The sequence below is a fragment of the Protomyctophum bolini genome (assembly GCF_963924005.1).
Source record: "Protomyctophum bolini genome assembly, chromosome: 16".
In the NCBI taxonomy this organism is placed as follows: domain Eukaryota; kingdom Metazoa; phylum Chordata; class Actinopteri; order Myctophiformes; family Myctophidae; genus Protomyctophum; species Protomyctophum bolini.
The window spans coordinates 19,731,925-19,746,759 of NC_137877.1; the positions used below are offsets into that span (position 1 = coordinate 19,731,925).

At 42.9% G+C, this 14,835-nt stretch overlaps 1 protein-coding gene across 1 annotated transcript in view; it reads right to left on the reverse strand.

The window, feature by feature from the left end:
• The window catches only part of abca12 (ATP-binding cassette, sub-family A (ABC1), member 12), a 105,849-nt gene that overhangs the window by 46,194 nt on the left and 44,820 nt on the right, over positions 1–14,835 (reverse strand). The window contains exons 22-34 of the mRNA XM_080785324.1: positions 14,670–14,800; positions 14,327–14,469; positions 12,031–12,198; positions 11,346–11,563; positions 9,058–9,996; positions 8,614–8,720; positions 7,302–7,408; positions 6,638–6,837; positions 5,766–5,836; positions 4,873–5,003; positions 3,234–3,404; positions 1,846–2,010; positions 1,325–1,517 (exon numbers count right to left, since the gene is read on the reverse strand). Of these exons, the coding sequence (XP_080641450.1) occupies positions 1,325–1,517; positions 1,846–2,010; positions 3,234–3,404; positions 4,873–5,003; positions 5,766–5,836; positions 6,638–6,837; positions 7,302–7,408; positions 8,614–8,720; positions 9,058–9,996; positions 11,346–11,563; positions 12,031–12,198; positions 14,327–14,469; positions 14,670–14,800 (2,744 nt within the window). The remainder of the gene's footprint in view (positions 1–1,324; positions 1,518–1,845; positions 2,011–3,233; positions 3,405–4,872; positions 5,004–5,765; positions 5,837–6,637; positions 6,838–7,301; positions 7,409–8,613; positions 8,721–9,057; positions 9,997–11,345; positions 11,564–12,030; positions 12,199–14,326; positions 14,470–14,669; positions 14,801–14,835) is intronic.

The following is a 14,835-nucleotide window of genomic DNA, read 5'->3' on the forward strand; positions in this document are numbered from 1 at the left end:
CTTAAAGACAAATAGCATCTGACACAAAAGTCAGTGTCTGCAACACTGCACTCTGCAGCCAAATAACTGCCTATGATAGATAGCATAGAGTACAGTAGATAGCGGTTAAGACATCTCATTCTGAAACGTGAAAGTGCCGTAGTTGGTCAAAGCTTTATTTTCAACCGGCACCTCCTGAGCCTACTGCTATGTCAAAAAGACAAGAATAAGAGTCTACAAGCCCTGCTTATTGTCCATAGAGGTCGCTCTGATTTTTTAACTGACTGACATTACCACCCATGGGGGGGGGGGGGTACATTTTATTATAGTAAAATGCACCTTTTAAAAAAAAGGTGTGAAGAGGGGCGCTCTTATCATTGTACATCATCATGGCGGGAAAAATGTCAATTTGCTCAGACACTATGACGTAAAATTCTCCATTCATCATCAATGGGAATTTAATGTTTGTCTAGGACAAAGTTTGCTAGGACGACCTTTGCTGCGTGCCACTCCCCACCTTTCTCTTTCCCCCTTTCCTGTCACTATCAATATAGACTGAAAAAGACAAAATAATATATCTTAAAAATGAATGTGAGTGCTTAATCATTCTTTTCATGTTTGACTTTTTGGAGGCATGCACCCACCAAGGTTTTCATATTGCTTTGATTGAAGAGGTGCTTGCATGCCTACTTTGATCCTGAAATATGTCAGTTAGATTATGAGGTAACTTGTGTGCAAAGTTGACAATTTCAAATCCAGGCAGTAGTTTTTGAGGTTGTTTGGAGCCCTGCCACTAGCGGGGCTAAAAATACAAAGGTGTGTGCTGTGCTGTTAGATGACAGGATGGTGCATCGACCACATAACCCCCAACGTCCTTAGTTCAATTCCGTCTGGAGACCTGTGTTTGATGGCCTTCTCCCTCCCTGCCTCAATCTCTCTCCTATCCAGTCTGGATGAGGCAAAAACGTCCTAGCCCATTAAGAACTGAGGTCGATTCTAAAAACCTTCAAATTCTTATTCAAAAATTAAAAGAAACATATGTATGCTACATGTATAACAACAACTAATGAGACACAGAGGTAGGTCCCGGACTGGAAGGTATATAGAGGGTATGCGCATGCATAAAGTGAGTGGCAAGTCAAGTGGCAAATCGAGTGGCAAATGTTTAACGTTAATTGTCAAGGCCAGAAAGTAGTTTTTTTCCCACTCAGTAGGCGTTATATAATTCCGGGTATGATGATGATGCCACGTGCATACCCTCTATAACAACGTATATGTTGTGCCAGGTCTAAATAATGTACAGTAAACAAAAACATCTCCTCGAGGTTGCATAGAGGTAACGTACAAGCATCATGTGGGATCTTGAACTGCTTGATCATCTCCTCTCTGGCCTTGCTCTGCGGTAAGGAGGGGTCTGTCTCCGACATGATGGTCAGCTTGGAGATGCCAAAGACAGCCAGGATGCCCTTGCTGCACAAGGCTTTAGACAGTGTGGTGAAGGTGGCCGTGCGAGTCGTGGGTCCTGCACTTCTCGCCATCTGGGGGTTCATGCAAAGAAGAACACAGGTGAAAACAAAAGAAGGTCCATTTCAATTAGAGATCATGTCATGTTCATGCTCAGCGCTAATAAACCGTTGCTGTGTGAAACTGTAGTACAAATACCAAAAAATCATACTTTAGTACAGTGCTTAAGTAAATACACTTAGCTACTCCAATTAGTGCAAAATTCTGCAGCCAGATTGCTGAGTAACTCCAGAAGGCGTGACCACATTACTCCTGTCCTGACTGGCGATCCGTGTGGTAACGCATATCAAACAGGGTGGGCGGGGGTGCTTGAAATTAAGAATTGAGAATCACTGCACTCACTCTGCTGAACTCCTTGTTGGCCACCAGGTTGAGATCTCCAAGAGAGGAGAGGTAGCCCTCCAGACGGCCGATGGCAGGCTCTAGCTTGCTGAGCAAGTCGGTGAGGAACGAGGCCATTTGCAACATGACTCCCACTAAGCTCTGCATGTCCTGAGACAACACCATCTGGGGACAGATCAACACCATGCACATTAGCCAGGGTTCAATTAAAACATGAACATTTTCTTAAACCACTTAAGCCCCGACATTATACTGACTGACAATACTGATACTAACTGACGTTATGAAAATGATGCTGCTCATTTTGTCCATCTCTTTTTATTTTCTTTACTAGAAATCTAGAAATCAGTCGCTTTAAAAATCATCCGCCTGTTTGTTGTGGGTGACCGCTGACCAAAAAAAAGGCAGTTCATGGCAGTGTGCTGTAGAAAGGTCCCGAAACCAGCTGGTTCCACCGGTCCTATTGTTACTATTGACAGTCTTTCCTGACATTTTCATTCGCTTCAAATGTTTTTCTTTACTTTGAACCTTGCTTAACGATTGTACTCAATCAATACGGAAATAAATAAATAAAATAAAACCACCTCAAGCAGACACACAATGCAGAAAGCTACATAATAAATGCCACAGAACAAGGCAAACATACAGGGACTCGAGACAAAACGAAAGCAGTGCAAAAAAATGCCTAAAGCAGCTAAAGTGAACTGGAATATTAAACGAACAATGGCTGTAAACATTTGTGCTGCTCTGTGGCTAATAGTGCCTGGTAACATCCTGTACCGCATTCAGCAATGAAATATTACACCTTAATTCTGCATTTATGGTGCTCAGCACTTATTTTTCTGCTATTGGGTCATGTCTTAGGTCTCATGAAAGCTAGCCGGGTTGTGTGAGCACTCAGTCAGTGCAAAGCCACAGCGAGAGGTGTATGGAGGTATTGTTTGTTGGTTTTTTTTAAAACTCTATGCTACTCTTGAACTACACTGATATTCTGCCTGCCTCTGATAAACTGCATCCTTTTTATTTCCTTCTGACAAAACAATACTTTCGATATCTAAATTAGCGGTTCTCCAAAACAAATGTAATGCTCGAGACCCAGTTAAAAAGGTTGTTTTACACACCTACATCAAAGGACAGGTGCGTAGGAGCAGGCAGTCAATGCATGAGACATTCATCAGAGACACCTGATGAAGGTCGTTGTATTTGCATTAAATTCAGGCGGGGGGGGGGGGGGGGGGGGATTAGACAGGGACTCGAATTTGTGACGCTCAGTTAGGCTACATCAGACCCTTAAAAAGCAGTATCCGTAACCCAAAAAGCGTCTGGATGAGGCTATTAAGTTTGGGGTTAACATTGATCCAAAGAAACTAAAGCCATTTAAGCCTTACTCTGTAGAGGAGCTTCTCTATGTTGAGGTGTCGGGCCAGCAGCACAGAGAACGTGTACCACTGGTGGATGGACAGTGAGCAGAAGTCCTGGAACACCATCTGCTCCGTCTGGCTCATGTTCAGGAACGACAAGTCATTGCAGTGGCGCAGGTTGACCAGCCAGGAGAGGATCTGATGAGTCAGGGGGGGCGGGGCAGGGAAAGAAAACAGCACACGGTACAAATCTTCAGCATTCATTTACCTCTGAGAGAGGCAGATGGAGCCATAAAGGGTCAATTAACACCACAGGCACCACATGCCCTGTGTCACTGGTCCCCAAACTGTTTTTGGCTCGAGACGAGAATGAGAAAACAGTCTCCCCAGGATCTAGTGAAAACAGCCCATCTACAAGCTTACAGTGTGTTGCGAAGATGTGCTACGGGTTGTGAGCGTGTAGATTGGCTGCTTTCACTATATTTTATTTATGGAATATTTTTTTCTTTTTATGAACAATTGTGAAATATATATATATATATATATATACTGTACATACACCACGAAATATGAATCAGGCTTGAATGCAGTTTTATACAATAAAAGCTGCGAGGTCACAGGCGTGGCATTTTCATTGACTTCCCGGACAAGCCATGTCGTTATCATGACATGATAAGTGGTCATCTTTTCCTTAAAATAAACAATCTTGCTGGAGGCATTTATCTGGTTACCATGGAAACAGCTGTATGAGAGCTGTCAGAGACAGCTCATTCCAAAGACGTCTCCCGACACTTTTTGTCACGGTACGCTCCTCTGCCCTTGGACTTTGTCTGTGTTTTAAGGCTTATTACTTGTATTTGTGTTCTGTACCTTATTTTGTAGTAGTGTTCTGTGATTTCCTGTCTGCCTTGTTTTGTTTACCTGCCTTGTCTAACCCTGTGATTAGTGTAGTGTTCCCCACCTGTGTCCTGTTACTCTCCCAGCCAATCCCTGTGTTGATTTGTCTGTTGTATTTCACCTGTGTCTAGTTAGTCCATGTCTATTTATATGCCCTTGTGGTTTCAGTTCTCCGTTGGTTCGTTATTATTTGTCACTGTGAGTATTCGTTATAGTACCTTGTTCCTTGACTCCTCGTTTGCCCTGTATTTCAGATCCCCTAGTTTTCCCAGTTTAGTGTTTCCCTTTGTGCTCCTTGTTCTATGTTTTGACTGCCTACTCATCGGGCTTGATATAATAAATATCTTCATTTGAACTGAGATGCCTCTGCCTCTCATCTTGCACTTGGGTCCTCCTACACCTACACTGTCTTGACTCGAACCGTGACATGTTTGAGCATAGATTGCCTCATGAAATGCCTATGGTAAATGCCTAATAGTGAAACATACAAAGTTTTGTAAAGGAATTGAGAGGACTGGGCCACCTTCAATTATCTGATTTAATTTGGTTTGGTCGTGCCACCTTCTTCAAACCTTTTTTTTTCCTGATTTCGGTTGAATTGTCCCCTCATTGCGGGCAATTATGATAAATTACAACCTGCAGAGTTTCATATTAAATTACTGAGACTATTTTGTTCACGTGTTGTGTGGTGTATTCGTGTACAGTATGTGCATGTGTCTGATTTCATGGACGTATATGTATGTACAGACAGACTGACAGACTATCTCACCAGTAGGTTATTGTTGGGCAGAGGGGTCCCCATCAGCAGGCTGAGAGCATGGGGGTCAAATTCCATGTTCTGCTGAACATCCAACATGAAAGCGGTCTTATTTCTCAGTATCTCCCCGAACGTCATCACACCTGTGGGGAAATGAGGCCACATGCAGTATGTGTGTGTGGTCATTAATCACATCATGTGGGTCATTAATCTTTATAGGATCCTGTTCCAGAAATGACACTATTACGAAAGAAGTAACATGTTCTCTTTGAAGATAATTGTGGTGGAGAAAATAAAAAGAAAGAAAATAGGTGATCTTTTCTAACTGTCTAACACTAGAGCGTCTCAGTCCCTCCCCCTTTCAGAACAACGAGTGGCCCAGGAAATGAATCCAATGCATTTTCCCCATGGGCATTTCAAAACGTATTTATTTAAAGACCTTTTAAGCATCGTACGAAGCCAACTCTTGTTGTCATGACAAATCATGACAACACACACAATATTTTGGACCAAACAAATAATTAACAAATAATTGGCACAATGTAATGGTGAGCTGCGGCTAAGTTATTCTTCCCCATCAATGAAGGTACAGTACAGTATTGTGGAAAGGAACTCTTAATTCTTAATTGGACTGCATGATGTCTGCTTTGCAACACAGCAGGTCATTTTACATTTAAAGGTGTCAATGGATTCTTTAATCAGCAGAACAATGTAGGGGAATGCATTGGTTGGGAATAACTGCCTGTAATGTTCTAGGTGGGGTGAATTTCCTCCTTGTGTGCTGTGTTCGACATGGCCAAAGAGTTGATTGAAGTGAGTAATTAATGTACTACATGGCACTGTAGCTTGTCAAGTGATGCTATTACATTGTGATCATTATTATTTGAATTAGAGAGCGGTCTTGCCTGGGGAGGTGACATTGAAATCCCGCAAGCTGCTGACGTTCAGGCCGAAACTATCACTGAACACAGTGGCCCTGCAATGACACGCACGCACGCACACGCACACACACACACACACACACGCGCACACACACACACACACACACACACACACACACACACACACACACACACACACACACGTCATGTACTGTACAATATATTGCTCAACAGTGAAAGGGCATACATGTTACTGGTAGAAATATTTGGTTTGTACAAAAACAAAACAGTTTTTGTGGACACTGCAGGCTAGCAGATATACCTGGCATGCACTGTACTTGATAAGTGGTGTTGACAGTGGGCCAGTGGCTCATAAACTCTTTCTCTATCTCCTGTCTTCCTGGTTATTCTCTACTATATCATCACTGTCGGGTAAAAACCTTGTAGCCTGTCTCCATATTCCAACATTTAACATTTTCTTTTTTCATAAATGAATACCCTACATCGTCGTATGGCATTGGCAGTGTTGATCATAATTAGCCGATCTACAGAATGTTGTGAGATTGTAGGTCAGCTTTCACTATTTCTGAAAAGATATTGAAAGTGAAAGTGTTTAGGTGAGTCTGTGATACATGTTTAACCAATGAACAGTATTATCATCATCAACTTGTATTAGCTTGTGACCAATCTGAGAATCCCATCGTCAAATATTCGGGAAAACAGCGCCTCCGCTGTTCAGTCTGTCTTGAGAGACTAGCTTGTGACTAAATATTAACTACACAAGATACATCGAAAAAAACAGGTTCCTTTCTGTCATTTCCTAGAAAGTATTGGTTTTGGAGAAAACCAATACTTTTGGAGATGTCAACAACATTGAGTCAAAAACAACGTGGTACCAGTCTGAGTTGACGTCGTAGTCCCTGGGATCCCCGATGAGGATCTGAAAGATACTTTCGGACAGCTCAGACGTGTTCATCAGCAGGCCCTGGGCCAGGAGCTGCAGGCTGGGCATGACGATCTCGCACATCAGACCAGGCTCCATGGACACTGCCTGCCACAGCCCATGCACAGAGTCCATCTTCTCCAAGGCACACACCTGCAACACGTAAAACGCATTAAGACCTGAGGGCTTGAGGCACATTCTACAAATGCCTCAGAAAATAATAAATAATATTTTTTTTAAATAGCAGTTGTACAAGCTTGCAGCGCGTCACTTTATGGTGGTGTAAGCTTATACAATCTGCTATATTTTAACAACACAAAAAAAATCTAAAATGACACAGTTGCTTTCCCGGTTTTAATGAGTTAAATTATAAGTGCATTTACTCAAATAGGCTACTGTACTTACCGTACATTAAGTAAAATTGTGAAGTAGGTTTACTTTGCTTGAGCATTTGCTTTTTTTCAACACTTATACATTCTAGTCCATAAGTACTTTTTACGCCGTTTTTTTAAATGTACATGTTATTGTTACTCTGCAGATTCAGATTATTGTAACAAAACATATAACGTATATAAACCAATTAAGCCCTATAGCGTAAATTAAGCCGGCGTCCAGACCTGCTGTGTCAGGTGTCCTACTATCTCTGCGAAGCGGTGGTCTGTGGGGCTGGTGCTGAATAGCTCTGATGCTGTTAGGAGGGTCTGCTGCATGAACATCAGGTTTTCTGTAGAGAGAGAGAGAGAGAGAGAGAGAGAGAGGACAAAAGAGGGAGAAGAGGGCAGCAGAGACGGTGAGGTGACAGCATAACATGACATCCCGCTGGGCTTCATTATGACTAGCACCATTTGGAGGCAACATCGCCAGACTGCGAGCAGCAAATGATGTGCTTAAAGTGGAGCCCTGTGCAGAGCTGATGGGGCCAACAAGGTCGGCAGTGCTCTCCACCGCTGCACATTTAGAACACATCTGACAAGCCCCAAGAAAGTCAAACACCACCCCAGGGCGGCGAGACGTGAATATTTAATTAGGCCAAAATTAGACAATGACGCTGTTAAATCTCCGGTGCACGCCAACACCTAGAGGCCGCTGAAAATTACAACAGCTCGCCACGTGTGCTGGGAGAATGAATGAGGTTACACAGGAGTACAGCTGTTGCCGCTCACTGAGTTATTCTATGTAAGATAAACATTATCACACAAGTACAGCAGCCAATTAAAATGAGGTCATGGACGTCCGCTCAAGTGCGTGGGTGCCAGGCGCGGCATTTGGGGAGGGAGTGTGGAATAAGCGATTGAATTCTACTTTGCTAATGAGATTTAATAAGGTGCTGAGTGGCTTTACGTTGGAGAAGAGCCATATGGCTCAGGGGTTCTTTGGGAGCTCCAACTAAGCCGACATTGAACCCTGAAAGCACATATGTCCAAAATGAATTATGCCCCGCTGTAATCATACAGACAATAACAACAGCATTAGCAAAAAGCGCAATGAATCCCCCAAAGGGCTTTGAAGGTCAGAGTAAAACGCTGAAGGTTTCTAAGCAACATGATTCATGGTTTGCACACATTGACATACCACGTAAATTGAAATAATGCCCACCGACAATTAAGAGAAAGTACAGTATACCGTGGCAGGCTGCACAGAGAGGGGGCTGAAACAGTGAGAGAGCTACAACAGAGGTACAATTAGACCTGACATGGATGAAAGCAACAGAGAGAGCCAGCTGGTGAAGTTAACTTGTACAGATAGCAGGAATGAAGCAAGCATATCCGAGGAAGGCAGGCTCCACCAATTGGGGATTCCCTATTTAACTAGACTATCTGACATGCATTTCTCACCATCAAGCCGTCCTATAGAAACAAGCAGGCCATCGCCCAGAGACTGAGTGAGTCAGAGGAGTGATAGTTTGTAAATTAAGAGAAATGAACTTACCTTGAGATTCACTGGCAAAGCCACTAGCGACGTTCTTTATGAGTCCGGCGAGAGGGAGGCCGTCGGGAATCAAGTTAACAGCTTCCATCAGCAGATCCATCGACAGACTGGGAACGATTCAAAGGGAAGCAATTTATTACCAGGGAACATTTACAGCACTTTGAAGAGGCCGCTTGATATTTTGCTTACATTATTTGAAATAATGCAAACAAAAAGCTCTGTGAGTGGCTTTTCATTTAGCTTTGTCTGTTTAAGAGGCTACATAATATGGGAGGGGGGGAAAGGAAGTAGCGTTATTGTTCTGTCTTTGTGTCTCAAACCACCTACCTTGGTTGCATGGAAAGAAATTAACCTCCAACCATATTGGTAAAAATCTGTGTTTGAGGACAATGTAAAGAGACTATAATGGTTGTTAGCATTATAAGCACATTACTAGCAACTTACGTCTGGACATTATTGGGAAGGGTGAGGTAGGAGAGCACCTCCAGGGCAGCGTCAATGGTGTCATCCTTAGAGGAATTCAAGGCCCACGGCAAGTCCTTGGTCACTCCCTTCATCACCACACCCAGGTCCGTGTTGGAGAAAAACACATGAGCTGTCTCCACAATGTCTGGCACTGTGGGCGGAACAGAGATGGCTTCGAACAGGCTAGGGTAGTCAATGAAGAACAGGTCTATAAAGTCATCCATGGGCTCCCTCATTGGCTTCCACTGAGCTTCACGCCGGTGGCGTCTGGGAGCCGTGTGAGAGCTGGCCTGCTGCTGCTGCTGCTGCTGTCTCCCAAAGTCTCCCTTATTCCCTTTCAGGAATTGCTCTAAGGGTGCCATGAAGTCACCGGTGCTCCCCATCTGGCTAATCATGTCAATGACATTTGCGATCAGCATTTCAAACATCTCGGGTAGTATTTCAAGCATTCTGAGTAGTTCAAGCATTCTGTACAGGGACTGAGTCAGAAGGTCTGTTCCGGTGGCTTGGGTGGAGCTCCACCATGCCAACACCTCGTACATCGTCTCCACAAGTAGGGCGGTGTCGTTGGAGGCCACAAACTGCTCCATGGCCTGGTAAATCATGGGCACGTCCCCAAACATCTCCGTGCGGATCGCCAGTTGGAGCACTTGGTTTAATAGGTCGCCGAGAGTCGTCCCGTTGAGGCCAGAGACGTTCCCCCACAGCAGCGGTAGGACGGAGTCAGAGCTGATGTTCAGAGAGGTCAGCAGCATGTGCCCGGCTTCCATGAGGAGGTTCTGGGCAGAGCTGTCGTTCTGGACGTGCTGGACGTTTTGCAGGATGTGGGTCAGAGCTTTGTCACAGGCCTCCACATACACCTGCAGTGACGGGGCCACGTGCAGCAGCTCGTCTGTCAGCAGATCCATCAAATCCAAACTGCAGATGAGAGAAAAGTGATTAATTAGGCTACTGTTCATTTCTCACAACTCATGCGACAAGTTGTGAGTTTGGAAATCTGCTTATTTTCGCTATTGTTTGTATTATTTTTATTAGTCGTGTCAAAAAGAATCGATTCAGCAATGCATTGTGTCATCATCAATAATCGGAGCCTAAATATTATTATATATAATATAATATAAAATTATAATTATAATGAATTATAATATTAATATAATTGTGTTAATATTCAGTATATCTGACTGCTTGTATTGACTGATAAAACATTTGCCATGTTCTGCAGTAATAAAGAAAAGTGTGATGCATTGCAATCCATCGTAGAATTGTAGAAAAGAGTTGAATCGTTACCTGGTGAATCGTATGAATGAAAAATGAATTGTGAGGGTAGTGCCAATTACACCACTACTTCAACTTCACCCAAAACGGATTATTTTATACAAATCAATTACATTTTCATAAGATATTAAACATATTACGGTAGTAACCGACAGTGCACCCACAACTTATATAACTTGAACTTACCATTTTGTTTGAGTGTTGCAGCAGTGTGCACCTCAACATCTCCTGTATGTCTACTATGCTGTTAGTAGACATACCGAATACAATAATTCCTTAGAGCTATAATTTCTCAATTGGTGCCAGATTTAATCATCATCCATCACATCACATTTTAAAAACTTATTCACTTCATTTTCTCATTTCAGCCTAGATAATAGACTTTGGATTCTCTCCACTGTGATCAATGATCTATAACTCATGCAGTCAGACATGATTGATTCCGAGAGATATGCAGAACGCGATCCTTATCGTCATGCCCAGTTCATTATTACAGCAGGCGCATAAAGGAAAATCAATTTTAAGAGGGAGTCTCGGCTAACTCAATCACGGTTAAACCACTGTCTGTGCAGACCTGCCTGTTTTCAGCCAAAAGAGTCACAAACTAAATTAACGTACCAGGTGCCTCATGTAGTTTGAATCAAATTGGCTCATCTGGCACAATGCTATTTTAACAGTCCGCCGAGTTTACGTTTGGTGGAGGTGCTTGCATGTGCACGTGCACGAGTAGGTGTGTAGTTTTGTGAGAGAGAAAAAGAGTGTATGTTTGTATAGTATACGTGCAGTGCACACATGCCTTCATGTTATTCATGTGTCTTGTATCTTCCGACTACATTTACTGTAGCAGTAAAACATGTAATAAACTGTGCCCGGAGCGTAGAGTACAGCACAGCATCACCACACGACTTTAATATACAGCTTATGTTAGCAATCCCATCATGTGGACGAGGGTGCTTTATGGTTCTGCACATCCCGGGGCTGTTGATAGTCACCTCTGCTTCAGCTCGTTGTCCTGGAACTGTTTCAACCAGTGCAGTTCTGCCTCTGCGCTCAGCGGCCGGCCCACCAGGTGGTCCAGCTTGTCACTGAAGGCCATGATCAGCCCGTCTATCGCCAGGCCCTGGTTATGGTCGGCCCGGTAGAGTGCGGAGAGGGCCTCGACGATGCTGGTAGCCATGGCACTGACGGTCACCGTTCCCATCCCCGCATGCTACACAGGCAACATACAGACAGTACAGAATAATATGGTGATGGCTGGTACTGGACAGATTGGAGGGTGAGCCAACACTGCCACCCAGTGGCAAACATGTTAATCTCATCATTCTTCTCTCAGGTGTAACAGCAGAATGTATATTCCTTTAAATCAGGGGTCTCTAACATTTTTCAGGCCAAGGACCCCCTCAGCTGAGAGAGAGATGGATCAGCACTATAATTAGTGTTGTGTAAAATGTTGTGTATTCTGTCAATTCTTAGTAAACTCGACCTTTCGCTCTGTACTTGGTTCACTCTTTTCCCTTCTACACCAAACCTCTTTGCCGAAAATAACCGATGTTCCCCTTAGAATTGAGATGGTAGGGTTCAAGAGGTTTGTAAAAAAAAGTTCCTATCACACAAATATTTGGCACTCTGCAGTAATTGACACATTTTAATAGTTAATCAAGGATGAAATAAACTCACAGGCATGGTCAGGTTGTGATACATGGCGTTGGAAGTGGCATAGGCATCGAGGACAGACTGGAGGCTGACGTTACACCACATGGCCAGGGCCGCCTGGCTCAGTCCGGCTGCCTCTCTCACCGGCTCCCACAGCCTGACAGCCTCACTGCACTGCAGTGTGTCGTTAGCCTGAGGGGTCAAAGCATGTGGACAATAGAGGGAGCGGATTATTACGTCTCGAGTGTAAAATTGTTCATAGAAAAAGAAAAACCGTTCGGTTAGAAGGACAGGGGTTTAAAAAGAAAACTGTCACATGGAAACAAAAGACAGGGTCACAAGGGAGATGTCCTAATCTCTGCACAAGGAAAGAGCAAGCGTCTCACACAGGTATCACCGGCTCTTGTACAGTACAGTACAGTACTACCCTGAGGTGCAGAACATGCAGACATACTAACATACTGTGTAGAGACATAATACTGTATGTATAATATGTGCATATATATTATATAATATGCACATGCTACACACATAGGTATGCTACAGAGTTTCGACTAGTGTATAAAGACTCTAAGTTAACCACTAGCATGACTGAAGAAAAAAGAGAGAAAAAAGTAATAAAATAAAAATGTATTTATAAAATGTTTCAGATGTCAAACATTTCTGAGATGATAGAAAGCTTCATGGGCGAAGATAATCAACTTCAAAATCTTTTAAAAAAACGGTCAAAATGACCTCTCAGACATGCTAGTGTTAAATCCGATATACTAGTTGACTCTACTTGATGAAGACAGCCAAGCGTGTGAATTTAAATGAAGATCTACTATTCTCACTGAATGTTCGCCCCAGAATAAGGACGCTAGAATGTATGTGTTTGAAACACATGACATCATTGTCGTTGAAAAAGGACTCGTGTGATGAAGTGATGAAGTGATGAAGTATGGATGAATATATGGGAAACGCAATCAACGACCACCAATTCCTTGACTTGGAGAGACTTTTGTTGGAAAAACCAGATTTGCTTCTTTATTACTCCAAAACAGAAGTCCAAACAGACTGGCAACCATATGGACTGTTGGAGAGAATGTGGAGATACAATGGTTGATCATGCACATTTTTTTGGTCTTGTCCTGTAATTCAAACATTTTGGAAGGAAGTGACAACACTTATCTCAAACATTATGAGTTTTGGAATAGATGATACATTCACATCTTTGACAACTCCCAGATGGGCTAAATCAGGATGACTCCTACTTACTTAAGATTTTACTTGTAGCAAGCAAAAAAGCTATTACAAGAAATTGGTTACAAAAGAACTGTCCTACTGCTGACCTATTTATCAACATTGTGAAACAACTACATCACCTAGAATAGATGAACTATTCTTTAAGACGAAAAAAGAGCTGGGTGAAAGAAGCTGGGAGAAATGGATAGAGTATTTAGCTGGGGGGTGGATATGGAGTGAATATGGGCTGTGTCTTTCCGGTTGTCAATGAATGTAAGGAATCCAAAAGTCTGTAATATGTATTTAATTGTTGTTGCTGTACATCCCATGACCTCTTTTGTTTTTTCGTTATTTTTTTCGTCTTTTGTTTTTTATTCTGTTTTTTACTGTTGATGTTTCTGTTTTATTGTATGCCTTGTTTGTCTTTTGTGTCTGTCTTGCTTATTAAAAAAACCAAACACATGACATCATCATAGTAATATGTAGGCTACATACCAACGCAATAGAGCTCATTCAATACAGTGTTGGTGCATATGTGTGACAACTCATAGTCTATGGCTTGTCATGACCTTCTGTTATCTTATTGCATTACTGCTGTTGTTGTTGTATTGTCTGGCTTTTGAACCCAGCCATTACATACAGGTGTGTCCTCACGATAGGCGTTTGAGATAGCTTTAATGTCACGTATTCACTGAGAAACAGACTTGCTCTTGTGTTTTAGCACCAGGGCAAGGGCAGCTTTCAATGTACTGTCTGTAGCATGACGGCCTTAATGATGGGACAACAGGTTCATCTGCCTCCATAGTCACACTTCATATGTAACACACACACACACACACACACACACACACACACACACACACACACACACACACACACACACACACACACACACACACACACACACACACACGTGTATGCACAGCACACGGACACACGTGTGCGCACAGACGGGCACAGTACAGCTACAAGTACACATGCTGTACTCGCTAAACCTACTGCAATCCCACAGTATGTAAGGTAATAAATACTTGGGTTGAGCGCTTTCAATTTGAAAATCTGTCATCAAGGGTGGAGAGACAAGAGGCAGACTAACCTGCTGGGTGGAATGTATTGTATCAGAGATGGCCTTCTCCATTCTCTCTGTCACTTCAGATAGGTTGAAACGACTGGTGTTCACAGACAGAACAGCTTCTTCCATGAGATTCAGTACAGGTCCCTGGAGACTCCATACAAGAGCTGAGGGGAAGGAGAGACACGGGGTTTAAAAAAATCTCTTGACGTCGTATTTCATACTGTTACTTTACTGCATTTTTTTAAAAGGAATGAGTAATATCTCATTTTGGATCAAATGTCCTTAAATGTAATCTGTGACTTCATAAGCAACATAATACAAATCAAAAGCCAGTTATTTCTGTATTGATGGCCATCACTCTCACCTGTCTCTGCCATCATTATGTTGATCTCGACACCTACTACCGTCTCCAACAGAGACATAGCCGGTGGGATATCGTCCCAAAGCTCTGTCTCTTTGAAGTTGGATAGTACAGCTTCCAGCATCTTTTTAAGCCTGTCAGTGGACAACATACAAGTGCAACTTGGTTC